Source organism: Hemitrygon akajei, chromosome 6, assembly GCF_048418815.1.
Source record: "Hemitrygon akajei chromosome 6, sHemAka1.3, whole genome shotgun sequence".
Taxonomy (NCBI): Eukaryota; Metazoa; Chordata; class Chondrichthyes; order Myliobatiformes; family Dasyatidae; genus Hemitrygon; species Hemitrygon akajei.
In genome coordinates, this window is record NC_133129.1 from 183,592,453 (window position 1) to 183,612,602 (window position 20,150).

At 42.2% G+C, this 20,150-nt stretch overlaps 1 protein-coding gene across 4 annotated transcripts in view; it reads left to right on the forward strand.

Moving 5' to 3' along the window:
* Positions 1–20,150, forward strand: part of btbd10b (BTB (POZ) domain containing 10b) — a 113,463-nt gene that overhangs the window by 60,999 nt on the left and 32,314 nt on the right. For all 4 annotated transcript variants that reach the window (XM_073049906.1, XM_073049908.1, XM_073049907.1 and 1 more), the window contains 2 exons: positions 6,812–7,097; positions 15,979–16,081. In XM_073049906.1, the coding sequence (XP_072906007.1) occupies positions 6,812–7,097; positions 15,979–16,081 (389 nt within the window). The remainder of the gene's footprint in view (positions 1–6,811; positions 7,098–15,978; positions 16,082–20,150) is intronic.

Genomic DNA, 20,150 nt, shown 5'->3' on the forward strand with positions numbered 1-20,150 from the left:
AAGTTCAAGTTTATTGTCATCTGACTGTACATATATGCAACCAAATACATATACAACTGTACATATATACGTTCCTCCAGACCATGGAGCACCCACAAAATATATATCACACACAGCACATAGAACAAAATATTACCATAAATAGCTTAATAAACATATCATTCAAAACACTTGTTGTGCACAGCACAGGTGAACAGTAAATAGCTCGCTGTCCTAGTGACGAGACCTTGGTCATCGCAGTGTTTTCATTAGTCTCACAGTCTGGGGGAAGAAATTGTTCCCCAGTCTGGCAGTCCTCATCCTGATGCTTCTGTACCTCCTTCCTGATGGTAGTGGGTTAAAGAGAATGGGTGGCAAGGATCCTCAGCAGTGCTTGGGGCCCCTAATCAGTACAGTAAACCCTTGGTGACGAGACCTTGCTGGTGGCAGAGGGTAGCCAGGTTTCAGCAACTGCAGTCTCTTGTGTCTCCAATACATTTCCAAATCTACGCCACTCTCTCACTGTTGTACCAACAGCCTTATTTTAATAGAAAGGTAGCAAACTCAGTTCCACTGCTTTCATTCTGAAAGTGCAAAGTCAGAGTGTATAACAGTGCCGTCATGCCCATCTTGGAACCACTTAAGCTTCAATTAGCCAGGATTTGGCAGAGAGATCTCTATGCATCTCTTCATCAATGGGCTGACTTGCAATTTGAAGGGCAACAGAAGTTGCAAGGTAGAGAATTAATACAAAGAGTGGATAAAGTCTTAAGTGTTAAACTATAAGACCATAAAACAGAGGAGCTAAAAATCATTTAGCTCATAAAGTCTGCTCCGCCGTTCCATCATACACAAAATGCTGGAGGAATTCAGCAGGCCAGGCAGCAACTATGGGAAAAAATACAATTGACACTTTGGGGTGAGACACCTGCCAAAGCATCTCGGCCTAAAACATTGACTGTACTTGTTTTTCATAGATGCTGCCTGGCCTGCTGAGCTCCTCCAGCATTTTATGTGTGTTGCTGAGAATTTTTCATGTCTTGGAGCTAGTGCGTAGCAATTATACTTGATTACTTTCGCCTGTAAACCCAAAATAGACATGACAGTAATTCACAAAACTGTACTACAAATAATTGTATGAAAATATTAATTATCTTCCTTGATAAATTGAAATATTTTCTGTGAGCATATGATCAAAGTGACAAAAACTGAAGCTTGGAATCTAAAGGCTAAATTTGTATTTTGTCTACAAACAGAATACAGAATTTGTCTATTTATAATGCCTACATTTAACATTATCAGCAATTTGTGTTTCAGTAAATACAATACAATAGTGAACTGTTATGATGTATGGTTGTGGAAGTAAGTCTTCATTGGAATATTTTTCAAGGCCAAACCACAAACTGCTGCCGTGGGAGCTTAAGACCAGCTGCATTCAGTAAATCAAATTTGATGAATAAAGACCTCTCTATGTATTTAAAAGTGAATCGTTTATTGATCTTGCATAGACATCATGCCAGTTTCTCAAGGCACAAGCTGGCTGATGGTCCTGTGTAATACAGGGCCTTAGTAAAATAACGTTGTTTTAGAAAGAGCAGAGGATTCCAGTTAATTGGGACACATGGGGGTCAGTACATTTTAGCCCAATTAGGTGACTGCCCCATTTAACTGAAGTTTCATGGAAATAGGTTAAAAAGGTATAAAAAAGACAAAACTGCCAAGTAACAAATTGTGTATTTAAATAAAATAAAGAACAAATTAGAACACTACAGTGGCATAAAACTGTATTAGTTCCTCATGGTTAGTGACAGAGGAATTCATCCTGTGTATGCTGCTGTGTTCTTTTGATTGACGGTAAATGAACGATATCAAAACAGATGCCTAGTGCAGATAATGGATGGCTTGCATACAATGGTTTCGACGATTACATTCTCCAAATCTTCCTTTTCATTGTAATATTCAAGATAACTGTTGATACCTTGAAATTCTTTGTGGTTCCTAATTTGTTGAAATAGTAAAATTGTTTTATATTCACTCTTTGCTGTTCCTGGCATCTCCAGGCTTGAAACCGCAGTGAACAAACAGTTCTAAATTGTCTTAATGTTTATTTCTCACCATAAGTGACAAAAATCACTGCTTTTAAACACAAGTACGCACAACTGACGTCATTTTAAAAATTCACTTGAAGCACAGTTTAGTTTCTAACGGCCACACAAGTGCCCATGAGTAGCGTTAATTAGAAACTGTTCAGCAATAGTCCCCTGATCCAATTAAGTGACAGTGTCCCCAATAAACGTAGGGAGTCTCTGTAAATATAACACTACATTCTGCATTTGTTCCTTTTGAACTTTTATACTACCTCAATGTACACTCATGGGCTAATTTATTATGTAACTCCTGTACCTAGTAAAGTGGCCACTGAGTGTATGTTTATGGTTTTCTGTTGCTGTAGTTCACCCACTTCAGAGTCTTACATGCTCATTCAGTGATGCTCCTGTTACACCACTGTTGTAACACATGGATTTTTGAGTTACTGTTGCCTTCCTGTCAGCTTGAACCAGTCTGGCCATTCTCCTCTGACCTCTCATTAACCAGGTGTTTTCACCCACAGAGCTCTCACTCACTGGATTTGTTTTAGTTATTCGTAACATTCTCTGCAAGCTCCCAGGAGATGAGCAGTTTCTGAGCTAGTCAAACTACCCCGCCTGACACCAACAATCATTCTGCAGTCTACATTCCTTTTCCATAAATTGCTGCCATGTGATTGGTCGATTAGATATTTGCATCAACGAGCAGGTGTACCTAATAAAGTGATATCTGAGTGTATGTCTTCATCTGATTCAGAGGAACTAATATCATTTGGCTTTCGTTTAATAAAGAAAGCCCAGAGTATGTGGATTTGTATTTCACCATCCGATTTGCCAAAAGGTGCTTTGAAATCAAATCAACGCTATCTATTACCTTTATTACCTTTGCAGAAACCCACATCAAAATGGCTAACTGACTCCAAGCCTCAGTTATATGATACCCAATTCTGTTACTGCTAAACCATCAGTGCTAAGTAATAACTTTGAAATATATTTCCAAGATTTATAAGCCACTTATTAAAAATTTGGTTTCTGTTTACTTTCTTCATAAGAGCCACTATTTGTGGCGTCGTACGGCCACGAGAGATTTTTGCAATTGTAATTTATCCAAGCAACATTAGGAGTTAGTCTTAGAAAAGTATGGATAGATTCAGTGTAACTTAGAGTTGAATACCCTCATTAACAACTGATCAGACTCCATGCAAGGGCAATTCAGACTGAAGTCATGAGAACATTAAACAAGTAATATCCGATGCTGCTGTTATATCAAAGTAGAGTACAAATTACCAGTTGTCAAGGTTTTTGTTAGAATCAGGCCAATTGGCCTTTCGAGTCTGCTCCATCATGGCTGATTTATTATCCCTCTCAACCCCACTCTCCTGCTTTCTCCCCATAACCTTTTGACACCCTCACTAATCAAGAAATTAACAACCTCAGGTTTAAATTTACCCAATGACCTGGCCTGCACAACTGTCTGTGACAATAAGTTCCACAGATTCACTATGCCCTGGCTCAAAAAATTCCTCCTCATCTCTGTTCTAAAGGAATGTCCCTCTCTTCTGAGGCTGTACCCTCTGATGGAATTTGACAGCATAAATGCAAAAGAAAAGGCATATAATATAGCAAAAATCAGTGGGATGTTTGAGGAGTAGGAGTCTTTTAAAAACCAACAGAAGGCAATTAAAAAAGCCATAAGGAGAGAAAAGATGAAATATCAAAGAAAGCTAGCCAATAATATCAAAGAGCATACCAAAAGTTTTTCAGATATGTAAGGAGTAAAAGAGTGACGAAAGTGGATATTGGACCTTTGGAAAATGAAGCTTGAGATGTAGTAATGGGGACAAAGAAATGGTGCATGAACTCCATAAGTATTTTGTGTCGGTCTTCACTGTGGAAAACACTAGCAGAACACAAGAAATATGAGAGTGTCGGGAGAGATCTGAGTGGCATTGCTATTACTGAGGAGAAGCTTGGGAAGCTGAAAAGTCTGAAGGTGGGTAAGTATCCTGGATCAGATGGACTACACCCCAGATAGCTGAAGAGATTGTGAAGGCATTAGTAATGAAGATTCACTAGATTCTGGAATGGTTCCAGAGGATTGGAAAATTTAAGGAAGGGAGACGAAGGAAAGGAAATTGTCGGCCAGCTAGCCTGACTTCAGTGGTTGAAAAGATGTTTGAGTCCATCGTTAAGGATGAGGTTTTGGGGTACTTGGAGGCACATGATAAAATGGGCCAAAGTCAGCCTGGTTTTCTCAAAGGGAAATTTTGCCTGAGAAATCTGTTGGATTTCTTAGAGGAAATAACAAGCAGAATAGACAAAGGAGAATCAGTGTATGTTGTTTACTTGGATTTTCAAGAGGCCTTTGACAAGGTTCTGCATGAGAGGCTGCTTAACAAATAGAGCCCAATGATAGTACAGGAAAGATACAACCATGGGTAGAAGATTGGCTGACAGGCTGGAGGCACAGAGTGAAAATTATTGGGGCCTTCTCTTGTTAGCTGTCAGTGACCAGTGGTGTCCAGCAGGGATTAGTGTTGGGACTGCTTCTTTTCAAGTTGTATGTCAATGATTTGGATGAAGGAATTGTTGGCTTCATGGCAGACAATACGAAGATAGGTGGAGGGGCAGATAGCATTGAGGAAGCAGGGTGTCTGTAGAAGTACTTAGATTGGGGGAGTGGGCAAAAAATGGCAGATGGAATATAATATCAAGAAATTCAAGGTCATACACTTTGGCTGAAGGAATAAAAGCGTGGACTATTTTCTAAAAGGGGAGAAATTTGAAAAATCAGAGTTGCAGAGGAACTTGGGAGTCCTTGAGCAGGATTACCTTAAGGTTAATTTGCAGGTAAGGAAGGCAATTGCAGTGTTAGCATACATTTCAAGAGGACTAGAATACAAACGAAAGAATGTAAAGCTGCGACTTTAGAAGACAGACCACACCTGCAGTGTTGTGAGCAGTTTTGGGCCCCTTATCTAAGGAATGATATGCTAGTATTAGAGACAGTCCAGAGGAAGTTCATGAGAATGGTCCCAGGAAAGAAGGGGTTAACATATGAGGAGACTTTAATGGCTGCATGCCTCTACTCACTGGAGTTTAGAAGAATGAGGGTGGCATCTCATTGAAACCTATTGAATGTTGAAAGGTCTAGATACAGTGGATGTGAAGTGGATGTTTCCTATAGTGGGGGAGTCTTGGACAGAGGGCATGGCCTCAGAATTGAGGGACATCCATTTGAAACAGAAATGAGGAAAAATTTCTTTAGCCAGAGAGTGGTGAATCTGTAGAATTCTTGGCTACAGAAAGCTGTGCAAGCCAGGGCATAGGGTATAATGAAGGTAGAGATTGATAGGTTTTTGATTAATCAGGGTGTCAAAGGGCAACAGGGAGAAGGCAGGAAAATGGTTTTGAGAGAGATAATAAATCAGACTTGATGGGCCGAAAGGCCTAATTCTGCTCCTATGTCTTATGGTCTTACAGTTTAACATAAACTGTTAGTTTCTGTTGTCTTATTATGTCAATGACTGACGCAGTCCGAGGACATGCTGGGGACAGCCCACAGGTGTCGCCGTGCTTCTGGCACCAACATAGCATGGCCTCAGCTGTTGAGGCCGTGGGAAGATGGGTTGAGCATGGATGTCTGGGGCTGCTGTCCCTGCAGGTGCCCATGGCTACCCCTTCAGTTTGAAGAAAGTGAGAAGAAGTTGGAGGAGAAATTGTTGAGGGTGGGTACCAGCTCAGCCAGATAGAGGAGGAGGGTGCTGATAGTGGAGGGTAACTTGTTGAATCTTTTGTTGAGAAAGAAGTGAAGATCTTTAAGGGCTTCTTGATGAGGGATAGAAGTATATAGGGACTGGAAATCCATGGTGAAAATGAGCTGGTCAGAACCAGGGAATTGAAAGTTGAGGAGATGGAAAGTATATGAAGTGTTTAGGATGTAGATGGGAAGGGACTGAATCAAGGCAAATAGAATGGAACTGAGGTATGTGGACATGAATGAGTTCAGTAGGGCAGGGAGCAGGCAGAGGCAATGGGCCTGCTCAAACAGTCACGTTTTGTCGCTTGTCGTGTTCTGCTGTGGATGGAGAGCATGCTACGTTGACACCAGTATATGTGGCGACACTTATGGGCTGCCTTGGATTGTGTTGGTTGTTAATGCAGATTCACCGGATGTTTCAATGGACATGTAATAAATACATCTGAATCTGGTTTGACCTTAATTTTTGATTTAGATCTAGAGATACAGCATAATAGAAGGCTATTCTGGCCCAACAAGGCTGCTGTGCTCATTTGTACCCAAATGACGATTAACCTACCGGTACTAACACATCTGACTCTGGGATTTGAGAGGAAACTGGAGCACCCCTGGAGGAAACCCAGGAGGTTACGGGGAGAATGTACAAACTCCTTATAGAGAGAATGGGAATTGACCCGTGTCAGTGGCATTGTAAAGCGTTACACTAACCCCTGTGCCCCGATTCTTCTACCAAATTTGAGGAGTGTTCAAATACTTCACCCAAACTAATTTCCTTGTTGAACATAAGAGAGTGTGTTCCAGTCACATAATTGCTTAAACAGAGAGCCTCTTTCTTCCAGCATCATTGGGAGAATTGCATACTGTGATGATGAGGGTTTGACACAGATTGAGCAGGAGTTGGGTGTATCTTTGTGGGGTTTACAAGAAATGGTTTCTAAATGCTGTTATATTTTTGTTATTTCTGCTATGCTATTTTTGCCTTCAGACAGAGAAAAAGATCATATCTCTACTTCACGGCCCAGTAGCCCTCGTCTTCAGAAGGCTTCCCCAAACGGCTCTGGTATCATTGGCAACCTCAGCCGGAATTGCAGCCAGTCCAGTGTTGATGGAACTTGTAAATCAGGAGGAGAGATGGTTTTTGTGTACGAAAACCCAAAGGAAGGAACTCGAAGCGTGCGCACTTCAGAGCGAGTGACACTCATTGTTGACAACACCAGATTCGTTGTGGATCCATCCATCTTCACAGCACAACCGAACACAATGCTGGGCAGGTAAGCAGCATCCACCAGTCTTTTCTGAACAAAATATTCCACTTGGAACTTCGTGTATTTCTGCAAAAGAGTGACAGAACCGCAACATAATTATCCAAACCCTGAAACCGAAGCTGTGTTCCCGTATGCTTGTAACCACCTAACCATGTAAATGCTATTTGGTCTATTTTGCTTATGCTAGAGAAGTCACGTTAATGCTATCGCTGCTCTTTTTGTGCAAATCTTTTTGACCAAAGGCATTGGTCAGAACACATATGAAGTATAGTGAGCAGTTTTTTTGCCCCTTATCTAAATAAGGATGTTCTGTCATTGGAGAGGTTCCAGAGGAGGTTCACACAAATGATCCTAGGAATGAAAGGGTTAGAGTATGAGTGGGTCTAGGTCTGTGCTCACTGGAGTTCAGAAGAATGAGGGGATGGATCTCATTAAAATTTATTGAATATTGAAAGGCCTAGATAGAATGGATGTGGAGGGGGTGTTTCCTATAGTGGGGGAGACTAGGACCAGAGGGCACAGCCTCAGAATAGAAGGACTTTCAAATTTTATTTTGCCAGCTGGTGGTGAATCTGTGGAATTCATTGCCACAGACAGCTGTGGAGGACAAGTCATTGGGTATATTTAAAGTGGAGGTTGATAGTTTCTTCATTAGTAAGGGTGGCAAAGGTTATGGGGAGAAGGCAGGAGAATGGGGTTGAGAGGGAGAATAAATCAGCCGTGATGGAATGACAGCAGAATCGATGGGCCAAATAGCCTAATTCTGCTCCGATGTATTATTGTCTTTTCCATTTCAAATATTTATCCATTCCCCGGGGATCACTCAGTGCCTGCAGCAAGACATCTGGGATTGTGGACGTTCATTTGCAGAGTGCTTCAACCTAGTGCCGAACTCCTGCCCAGGCTCTTCATTTACTACCAGCAACTCCCCCTCATCCCTGTCCATAAACCCTGATCTGTCATCTAACTCCCTGTGTCATTAGATAGCAGAGATGGCCCCCACACCTGTAGAGCTCCACCAGACACTAGTTCCTGAAATTTTTCTCTGCTTTCTCCTGTCTGATGAAATGTGAAGTTGTATGGGCCTGTCATTGCAATTGCGATTATAGTTTTAGAGCATAGAAAATCCACAGCACATTTCGAGCCCTTCGGCCCACAATGTTGTGCCGACCATGTAACCGACTCTAGAAACTGACCGCATAACCCTCTATTTTTCCAAGCTCCATGCACCTATCTAAGAATCTCTTAAAAGACCCTATTGTCTCCTCCTCTACCACTGTCGCTGGCAGTGCATTCCATGCACCCACCACTCTCTGTGTGGAAAACTTAACCTCTGACATCCCTCTTGTACCTACTTAAAGCACCTTAAAACTATGCCCTCTCATGTTAGCTATTTCAGCCCTGGGAAAAAGCCTCTGGCTATTCACACGATCAATGCCCCTCATCATCTTTTACACCTCTATCAGGTCACCTCTCATCCTCTGTCGCTTCAAGGAGAAAAGGCCGAGTTCACTCAACCTATTCTCATAAGGTATACTCTCCAATCCTGGCAACATCCTTGTAAATCTCCTCTGCACTCTCTCTATAGTATCCACATCCTTCCTGTAGTGAGGTGACCAGAACTGAACACAGTACTTCAAGTAAATAAAAACACAAAATGCTGGCAGAACTCAGCAGGCCAGTACTTCAAGTATTGTCTAACTAAGGTCTTATACAGTTGTAACATTACAATAGACAATAGGTGCAGAAGTAGACCATTCGGCCCTTCGAGCCTGCACCGCCATTTTGAGATCATACCTGATCAATTACTATCAATACCCGGTTCCTGCCTTGTCCCCATATCCCTTGATTCCCCTATCCATAAGATACCTATCTAGCTCCTTCTTGAAAGCATCCAGAGAATTGGCCTCCATGACCTTCCGAGGCAGTGCATTCCAGACTCCCACAACTCTCTGGGAGAAGAAGTTTTTCCTTAACTCTGTCCTAAATGACCTACCCCTTATTCTCAAACCATGCCCTCTGGTACTGGACTGTCCCAGCATCTGGAACATATTTCCTGTCTCTATCTTGTCCAATCCCTTAATAATCTTATATGTTTCAATCAGATCCCCTCTCAATCTCCTTAATTCCAGCGTGTACAAGCCCAGTCTCTCTAACCTCTCTGCGTAAGACAGTCCAGACATCCCAGGAATTAACCTGGTGAATCTACGCTGCACTTCCTCTACAGCCAGGATGTCCTTCCTTAACCCTGGAGACCAAAACTGTACACAATACTCCAGGTGTGGTCTCACCAGGGCTCTGTACAAATGCAAGAGGATTTCCTTGCTCTTGTACTCAATTCCCTTTGTAATAAAGGCCAACATTCCATTAGCCTTCTTCACTGCCTGCTGCACTTGCTCATTCACCTTCAGTGACTGATGAACAAGGACTCCTAGATCTCTTTGTATTTCTCCCTTAACTAACTCTACACCGTTCAGATAATACTCTGCCTTCCTGTTCTTACTCCCAAAGTGGATAACCTCACACGTATTCACATTAAACGTCATCTGCCAAGTATCTGCCCACTCACCTAGCCTATCCAAGTCACCCTGAATTCTCCTAACATCCTCATCACATGTCACACTGCCACCCAGCTTAGTATCATCAGCAAATTTGCTGATGTTATTTTCAATGCCTTCATCCAAACCGTTGACGTAAATGGTAAACAGCTGTGGTCCCAATACCGAGCCCTGTGGCACCCCACTAGTCACCACCTGCCATTCCGAGAAACACCCATTCACCGCTACCCTTTGCTTTCTATCTGCCAACCAGTTTTCTATCCATGTCAATGTCTTCCCCCCGATGCCCTGAGCTTTGATTTTACCCACCAATCTCCTATGTGGGACCTTATCAAATGCCTCTTGAATTCAATCCCATGATTGATGAAGGCCAACACACCTTACGCCTTCTTAACAACACTGTCAACCTTTGCAACAGCTTTGAGTGTCCTATGGACACAAACCCCAAGATATCGCTAATCCTCCACACTGCCAAGAGTCTTACCATTAATATTATATTCTGTCTTCAAATTTGATCACTTATCTGGGTTTTCTCTAATGCTTTTCCCCTCACTCCCTGCACCTGCAGAATCAGACTTTCCTTCGCATTGGTCCTGAGCCACAGGAACTGCAGTAGCATAGCGATTAGCACGACGCTGTTATCCCCACCTGTGGCAGTGTGTTCCATGCACCTACCACCTTACGTATAAATAAATAATTAAGTAAACTTATACCGCCTTTGACAGAGAGAAGTTGTTGCCTCAAGTCTATGCTGGCCCTGAAAATGTTCGTATGAATCCCATTCCCTATTTATTTCCCTGTAAGTCACACATGGCCATCATTCTCTGATTCTTCTGCTACCAACTTTATACTGGGGATACATCATAACAGTAAGTCCTTGGCACGTGGGAGGTCACCAAAGCACCCAGGAAAGCTAACACAACCACTTGAAGCATGGGCAGACAACACTGGAGATAAGGTGTTCAAGTGGAGGTGAACTGGGTTCAACTAGGTCACTGAAGTTATGCAGCAGCCTCTAACCAGTGAGCCATCATACAAAAAGATAAGGAAATTCAAAAAGACTTTCTTACCCAGTGAGTTATGAGAATATGGAACTTATTGCCAGTGGAAATGGTTGATGGTAAGAGATGGGTGTATTTAAAGGAAAAACAGATAGCAAATGAAGGAAAAATAAGTTATACTAATGGAGTTGCTGAGAAAGCAAGAAACTTGTGTGCAGTCATGAATTTGTTTAGCAGAATACTTGAAGAATGTTCAGTGGTGGGAAAACTATTATGAGCATTTGGAGAAACATGGTCTGATTAGGGATAGTCATTATGGCTTGGTATGGGGCAGGTCATGCTCATGAGCCTGATAGAATTCTTTGAGGAAGGTAGTGATGAATGAAGGTAGTGTAGTAGATCTGGTGTTAGTAAGGTGTTTGGTAAGGTTGCCCACAGTATGCTAATTCAGAAAGTCAAGTAAACGTGTCTGCATGGATTCAGTATTGGCTTGCCCGCAGAAGTTAGAGGGTGGTGGTAGATGAACTGTATTCTGCCTGGAAGTCGGGGACAAGGGATGTTCCACAGGCATCTGTGCTGGAACCTCTGCTCTTTGTGATTTTTATAAATGACTTGGAATGGCGGAGCAGACTCAGTGGGCTGAATGGCCTAATTCTGCTCCCATGTCTTATGGTTTTTATAGAGCTGGAACAGTACCTCACTACTCTTGAGCTCAATCCCTCAATAATGTAATCACTCAATCAACTTGCTCTGCAACTTTGAGGGATCTATGCACATGAACCCCAAGATCCCTCTGTTCCTCCACACTGCTAACAATCCTGCCATTAACTCTGTATTCTGTCTTCAAGTTGAACCTTCCAAAGTGAATCACTTCACACTTGCCCGTGTTGAATCACATACATCTGCCTTCTCACCCATATCCCTTGATGCCCTGAACGATCAGAATGTCCGCCTTAAATATACCCATGGACGTGGCCTCCACCGCAGTCTGTGGCAAAGCATTCCACACATTCACTATTCTCCGGCTAAAAAAATTCCTCCTTACCTCTGTTCTAAAAGGTTGCCCCTGAATGTTGAGGCTATGCCCTCTAGTTTTGGATACCCCCACCATAGGAAATATTCCACCCCCACATTCTTTTAAATTCCAGCAAGTACAAGCCCAAAGCTGCCAAGCACTCCTCATATGTTAACCCCTTCATTCCCAGAATCATCCTCGTGAACCTCCTCTGGACTCTCTCCAATGACTATTCATCCTTTCTGAGAATTGGGGCCCAAAGCTGTTGACAATACTCCAAGTGTGGCCTGATTAATGTCTTATAAAGGCATTATCTCCTTGCTTTTATATTTTATTCCCCTTTAAGTAAATGGCAACATTACACCACAATCTTCAGCACAGACTCAACCTGTAAATTAACCTTTTGGGAGTCTTGCGTGAGGACTCCCAAGTCCCCCTGCACCTCTGATACTAGAACTTTCTCCCCATTTAGATAATGGTCTGCACAATTGTTCCTTTTGCCAAAATGCATTATCATACATTTCCCAACAGTGTATTCCATCTGCCACTTCTTTGTCCACTCTTCCAATTTGTCTCAGTCCTTCTGCAATCACATTGCTTCCTCAGCACTACCTACCCCGCCACCAATCTTCATATCATCCATAAACTTTGCCACAAAGCCATTAATTCCATTATCTAAATTATTTATAAACAATGTGAAAAGTAGCAGTCCCAATACTGACCCTCGAGGAACACCACTAGTCACCGGCAGCCAAACAGAAAAAGTCCCCTTTATTCCCACTCGCTGCCTCCTGTCTGGCAGCCATTCCTCTATCCATGCCAGTACCTTTCCTATAACGCCATAGGATTTTATCTTGTTAAGTAGCCTCATGTGTGACACCTTATCAAATGTCTTCTGAAAATCCAAGTAAATGACATCCACTGCCTCTCCTTTGTCCACCCTACTTGTTACTTCCTCAAAGAATTCTTAACAGATTTATCAGGTGAGATTTCCCTTTACAGAAATCATGCTGACTTTGACTTATTCTATCATTAGTCTCCAAGTACCCCAACCCTCATCCTTAATAATGGACTCCAACGCTTTCCCACCCTCTGAGGTTAAACTAACTAGCCTATAATTTCCTTTCTTTTGCCTTCTTTCCTTCTTAAAGAGTGGAGAGACGCTTGCAATCTTCCAGACCTCTGGGACCATGCGGGAATGTAGTGATTCTTGAAAGATCATGACCAATGCCTCTGTTATCTCTTCAGTAGCCGCTTTCAGGACTCTGGGATGTAGTCCATTTGGTCCAAGTGACTTACTCACCTTAACACCTTTGAGTTTGCCTAGCACTTCTTCCTTTGTAATAGCAATGGCACTCGCTCCTGCTCCCTGACACTCACGGACCTCTGGCATACTGCTAGTGTCTATCACAGTGAAGACAGATGCAAAATACCCATTAAGGTCATCTGCCATTTCTTTGTAAGAATTAGAATCATGTTTATTATCACCGTCGTGTGACGTGAAATTTGTCCTCCATTACTACCTCAGCAGCATCATTTTCCAGTGGTCTAAAATCAACTCTCACCTCCCTTCTACTCTTTATATAACTGAAAAAACTTCTAATATCTTTATATAATTGGCTAGTTTGCCCTCATATTTAATCTTTTTCCTTCATGTTGCTTTTTTTAGTTGCCTTTTGTTAGATTTTAAAAGTTTCCCAACTTCCCACTCTTTTGCTACATTATGTGCCTTTCCCTTGGCTTTTATGCAGTCTTCAACTTTTTTTGTCAGCCACTTCCTCTACTTCCTTTATCAGACCTATCTATCCTGCACCTTCCCAGAAACTTCAGCCATCTCTGCTCTGCCGTCATCCCTGCCAGTAACATCCTCCAATCCTCTCGTGCCTGTGTTATTTAATTGTGATACTGATACATCTGATTTAAGCTTCTCCCTCTCAAATTGCAGTATGAATTCAATCATTTTATGATCTTTACGTTAAGCTCCCTAATAAGATCGAGGTTCTCACCCAACACCCAATCTAAAATGGCCCTTCCCCGCATAGGCTCAGGCTCAAGCTGCTGCAAAAAGCCATCTCTTAGGCATTCAACAAATTCCCTCTCTTGCGATCCAGCACCAACCTGATTTTCTCAATCCCCTTGGATATTGAAGTCCCTATTACAATTGTGTCATTACACTTATTACATGCCTTTTCCAGCTCCCTTTGCAGTCTCAACCCAGATCTTGACTTCTATTTGGAGGCCTATATCTGATTCCCATCATGGGTTTTTTAACCCTTGCAGTTTCTTAACTCCACCCACGAAGATTCGACTTTCTCTGACCCTGTGTCGCCTCTTTCTAAAGATGTAATTCCACTTCTTACCAACAGAGCCACACCACTGCCTATGCTTTCCTGCCTGTCCTTTCAATACAAGGGGTATATCCTTTGATGTGAAGCTCCCAGCTAGGCCTTCTTTCAGCTACGACTCAGTAATGGTCACGTCACACCGACCAATCTCTAATTGCACTACAAACTTGCCTACCTTTTTCTGAATGCTACGCGCATTTAAATACAGCACCTTCAGTCCTGCATTCCTCGCCCTTTTGAATTTTGCCTCTGATACAACTTAACTCTTCGTTCTGTCTGCATTTGTACCCAGTCATTGGCTTGTCCTTCCTTACATTCATGTTACATTCTTCATCTACTTGTAAACCTGTTGGCTCATCCTCAGCTCTATCATTCTGGTTCCCATCCCCTTGCCATGTTAGTTTAAACCACTCCCAACAGCTCTGGTAAACCCGCCCACTAGAATATTGGTCCTCCTCAGATTCAAGTGTAACCCATCCTTTTTGTACAGGTCACACCTGCTCCAGAGGAGGTCCCAATTATCCAGAAAACTGAATCCTTGGCCCCGCACCAATTCTTCAGCCATGCATTTATCACCACCATATTTTATTCCTATACTCACTGTTGCGTGTCACAGGCAGCAATCCGGAGATTACTACTCTTGAGGTCCTGCTTCTCAGCTTCCTCCTAACTCCCTGTATTCTTTTTTCAAGATCTCCTACCTTTTTCTATGTACATTGTTGGTATCATGTGTACCGTGACTTCTGGCTGCTCACCCTCCCTTTTCAGGGTATTGTGGATGCGTTCAGAAACATGCGTCCTGACACCTGGGTTGCAACCTACCATCTGTGTTTCTTTTTCGCATCCAAGGAATAGCTTGCCTGTCCCGCCCTAACTATAGAGTCTCCTATTATAAGACAGCATGCCTTATGAGGATAGATTGAGTGAGCTAGGTCTTTTCTCTTTGGAGTGAAGGAAGATGAGAGGTAACATGATAGAAGTGTACAAGATGATGAGAGGTGTAGATCGTGTGGACAACCAGAGACTTTCCCCAGGAAGAAAATGGCTAATATGACGGAGCATAATTTTAAGGAGATTTTATCTCACCCTCTTTTAGGCCTCAGAGTTGTTCAGGTGGAAATGTTAGAATGTCATTCAGATCCAGATTTGAACTTCAAAGTCAGTTGAATTTATTGTCATCTGCACAAGCGCAGGTTAGACGAAAAACTTACTTACAACACATAACATCAGATAATCAGCATTCACATGGAAATGATAAATTAGGTGCAATTTTTACAAGAAAAACCTAATTAGATTTTTTTTTAAAGTCCATTTTAGTGCAAAGTGATCAGTGGTCATCGTGTTAGTAAACTAGTGATTAGGCTTGTGTTGTTTGGTTCAAGAACCGAATGGTTGAAGGGAAGTAACTGCTCTTGAACCTGCTGGTGTGGGACTTCAGGCATCTGTATCTCTTGCCTGACAGTAGCTGCGAGAAGCTGGCATGGGAGATTTCATTAATTTACTAGGCAGTAACATTGAATGAGTGATTGCAGCTTCATCTCAACATTAGGTGAGTATACAAATGGTGAAATACCTTTCACCATGAGTAAGATGATGCAGCAATATAATTTTTATTGTTTTTTATTTAGAGATACAGCACAGTAATAGACCCACCTGACCCAATTGCACCCATGTGACCATTACCCTATTAACCTGGATGTCTATGGAATGTAGGAAGAAATCCACACGGTCACAAAGAGAATGTACAAACTTTATTTATAGTTTTATAGTGTTACGCTACTGTGGTTGCCTTAATAAAGAGTCCTGTGCTGAGCAACTGGCAACCACAAAGTCGCGAGGGGAATGTACAAACTCCAGTTGTGAGATTTGAACCTGTGTCACTGCAGCTGCAAAGCTTTATGCTAAACACTTGGCCACTGTGCCACTCTGATTGATGGACATGTTTCTAACCACTGTGTGTTCCCACAGGATGTTTGGATCGGGCAGAGAGCACAACTTCACACGTCCGAATGAAAAGGGAGAGTACGACGTGGCAGAAGGAATCAGTTCTACTGTGTTTCGAGCTATTTTAGTAAGTTTTATGACATTGAAGTGTGCGGTCTGATCGCGCTGCTGCTGCCTAGCTGAGCTTGAACTAATCTGATAACAAAAATCTGCTGCTGTCTTGTGGAGCAGTGATTTTTATTTGAGTAATATTTTAAAAAAGAAGAAAGTAATAGTTAATCACTTGCACCATTTGAAGCAACGCGAGCACATTAAATCAGTGCTTCTGATAGACCCCGTGTGCAGCTATTAATACACATTTGAGTTGACTCATTCTTACAAATTTTAAAATAGCATGCTGTCAGAAATGGAGCAATATGTACAATCCGAATTAGGTTTATCACGGACTGATATGATGTAAAATGTGTTTTGTGGCAGCTGCACATTGCAAAGACATAAAATTGCTATAAATTATAAAATAAATAAATCATGCAAAAATGAAAATGCATCAGGAGATGAGGTTTGGAAATCTGATGGTGTAGGGCAGGGCTTCCCAACCTTTTCTTTACGCCATGGACCAATACCATTAAGCAGGTGGTGCGTAGACCCCAGGTTGGGAACCCCTGTTGTGGGGGAAGAGGCTGTTCTTGAATCGTTGAGATTGTGTCTTCAGGCTTCTGTATCTCCTCCCTAATAGTGGCGGTGAGAAGAGGCCATGTCCCGGACAGTGAGACTCCTTAGTGATGGATGCCACCTTCATCAGGCATTGTTTCTTGATGATGTGAAGAGGCTGTTTCCTGTTGTGAGGGAGTCGAGAACCAGAGGGCACAGCCTCAGAATAGAGAGACATCCATTTAGAACAAAGATGAGGAGGAATTTTTTAGCTAGATGGTAGTAAATGTGCAGAATTTATTGTCATGGAAGCCAAGTCACTTAAATAAACTTAAAGCAGAAGTTGATTGGTTCTTGATTAGTCAGGGCACCAAAGTTTATGGGGAGAAGGCAGGAGAATGGGTTAGAGGAGGATAATAAATCAGCCATGATGGAATGCTGGAGCAGATTCAATGGGCAGAAGGGCCTAATTCTGCTTCTTTATGTTATGCTGTTGTGATAGGGAGTGCTGCATCTGTGATGGAGCTGGTCGAGTATACAATTTTCTGCTGCCTCTTTTGATCCTGTGCATTGAAGCCTCCATACCAAGCTATGATAAAACTGTATACTCTTCATCGTATAACAATAGAAACTTGCAAGAGTCTTTGACATAATGAATCTCCTCAGACTCCTAATGAAGTGGAGCCGCTAGCGTTCCTGCTTCATCATTGCATCAAGGTGTAAAATGGGTTTGAAACGCTTGGCTTACACCATCACTTGGTTGTGATGCATTTTGGTTGTACTGTATGTTCAAGAGTCTTTTAATAAATCAACAGAACCCCAGAGTGTTGATGCCACATGGCTGGGTTTCAAATGCTAAATAATGCATTCCCATCTGTTCATTAGGACATAGGAGATGCAGGCGTTCATCCTGTTTTTGGCGAATTAGCCACTGACTTATTCATCTGCTTTATTTTCCCTCTCTGTGAAGAACTTAATTCATATTTTGCAACATCACAAGATACTGTAAATGTTAAAACTAATTCTTTTTCTTCAAGAATAGAAAGAGGGAATAACAGACAAAACGCTGAGGGTACTCAGCAGCTCAGTTAGCATCTATGAGGAGCAATAAACAGTCAACATTTTGGGCTGTGATTCTTCATTAGGTCCTTATGAAGGGCCTTGTTTAAAATGGAGGATGTCTGAAGACAGCCCAGATGTGTCACCACACTTCTGATACCAACTTAACATGACCACAGCTCACTAATTCCAACCCTGACCTGTGCTTCTTTGGAATGTGGGAGAAAAGTCATACAGTCTCTTTGCACAGCATAGCCGGAATCCTGGGTCCTGATGGAGGGTCTTGACCTGACTGCTTATTCATTTCCATGGATGCTGAGTTGCTGCAGCATTTTCTGTATGTGTTCTGAATCTCCTTACAGACTGCAGTGGGAATTGAACCCGGGGTGCTGCTGCTGCTATATAGCATTATGCTAACTTTTACCCTTCTGTGCTGCCAGCAGACACAGTGGCACAATGCCACATGGAGAGTCCCTCCAGGTCACATGCCATTCTGACTTAGAATTCTATTACCATTCCTTTGTACTCATCAGATTCATTTCTTGGAATTTGCAGCTCGAGATGAGCTGAAGAGCCTGTTTCCATGCTGTATAACTCTGTGACTCAACGGCATGTGGGCACAGTGGTGGTAGTTCAAAAAAGATGGCTCATTATTCCCTTCTAAAGTGCAGTGGTGCAGGCAGTAAATATGACATATGCTTACATCTGTAAAATGAATCAATAGCAAGATGAATTGTGTGCCTATTCATTGGTAAACAATATCAATGAATAAAACATACTTCCTAAGTAAGGAGTACAAGTACTCTTTGGCTTTTTAAACATTCATCCCTTGTAGTACAGATGCATCAACCTAAGTAACGGTTTCCATAGAGCTTCTTCACTCGTCATGAGCATTTGAGTTGGTGATTCATCAGCTGTAGCGTGCATTTACAGCACATGACACTGTATGAGAAGGCTGTGGTACATAGCAAGCGAGCAAACAGGTCAGGAGTACAATTCCCACCTAAAAATGACCAATTCGAATGGTCTGATATTAGAGAAAAGTGACCCGTGAAAGTTGCTGAGTTGTTTCGGAACCCTGCTGGGCCACAAGGGTTAGCAGTTATTGCTGGCACTGTAAGGGTTCAATTCCCGCAGCTATATATAAGGAGTTTGTATGTTCTCCCTGTGACTGCATGGATTTGCTCTATCTAGTTTTCTCCCATATTCCAAAGGGTTATTGTTAGTAAGTAGTAGGCGTGCTATGTTGGTGTCAAAGCATGCTGGCACTTGTGGGCTGCCTTCAGCAAATCTTCAGACTGTTTTGGTCGTTGACACATGATGTATTTCACTGTATGTTTCGATGTACCTACAGTGGCATGCAAAAGTTTGGGCACCCCTGGTCAAAATTTCTGTTGCTGTGAATAGCTAAACAAGTAAAAGATAACCTGATTTCCAAAAGGCATAAAGTTAAAGATGACAGATTTCTTTAATATTTTAAGCAAGATTACTTTTTTTATTTCCATCTTTTACAGTTTCAAAATAACAAAAAAGGAAAAGGGCCTGAAGCAAAAGTTTGGGCACCCTGCATGGTCAGTACTTAGTAACACCCCCTTTGGCAAGTATCACAGCTTGTAAATGCTTTCTGTATCCAGCTAAGAGTCTTTCAGTTCTTGTTTGGGGGATTTTTGCCCATTCTTCCTTGCAAAAGCCTTCTAGTTCTGTGAGATTCTTGGGCTGTCTTGCATGCACTGCATTTTTGAGGTCTATCCACAGATTTTCGATGATGTTTAGGTCGGGGGACAATGAGGGCCATGGCAAAACCTTCAGTTTGTGCCTCTTGAGGTAGTCCATTGTGGATTTTGAGGTGTGTTTAGGAACGTTATCCTGTTGTAGAAGCCATCCTCTTTTCACCTTCAGCTTTTTTACGGATGGTGTGATGTTTGCTTCCAGAATTTGCTGGTATTTAATTGAATTCATTCTTCCCTCTACCAGTGAAATGTTCCCTGTGCCACTGGCTGCAACACAAGCCCAAAGCATGATCGATCCACCCCTGTGCTTAACAGTTGGAGAGGTGTTCTTTTCATAAATTCTGCACTCTTTTTTCTCCAAACATATCTTTGCTCATTGCAGCCAAAAAAGTTCTATTTTAATTTCATCAGTCCACAGGACTTGTTTCCAAAATGCATCAGGCTTGTTTAGATGTTCCTTTGCAAACTTCTGACGCTGAATTTTGTGGTGAGGACACAGGAAAGGTTTTCTTCTGATGACTCTTCTATGAAGTTCATATTTGTGCAGGTGTCACTGCACAGTAGAACAGTGCACCACCACTCCAGAGTCTGCTAAATCTTCCTGAAGGTCTTTTGCAGTCAAACGGGGGTTTTGATTTGCCTTTCTAGCAATCCTACGAGCAGTTCGTTCGGAAAGTTTTCTTGGTTTTCCAGACCTCAACTTGACCTCCACCGCTCCTGTTAACTGCCATTTCTTAATGACATTACGAACTGAGG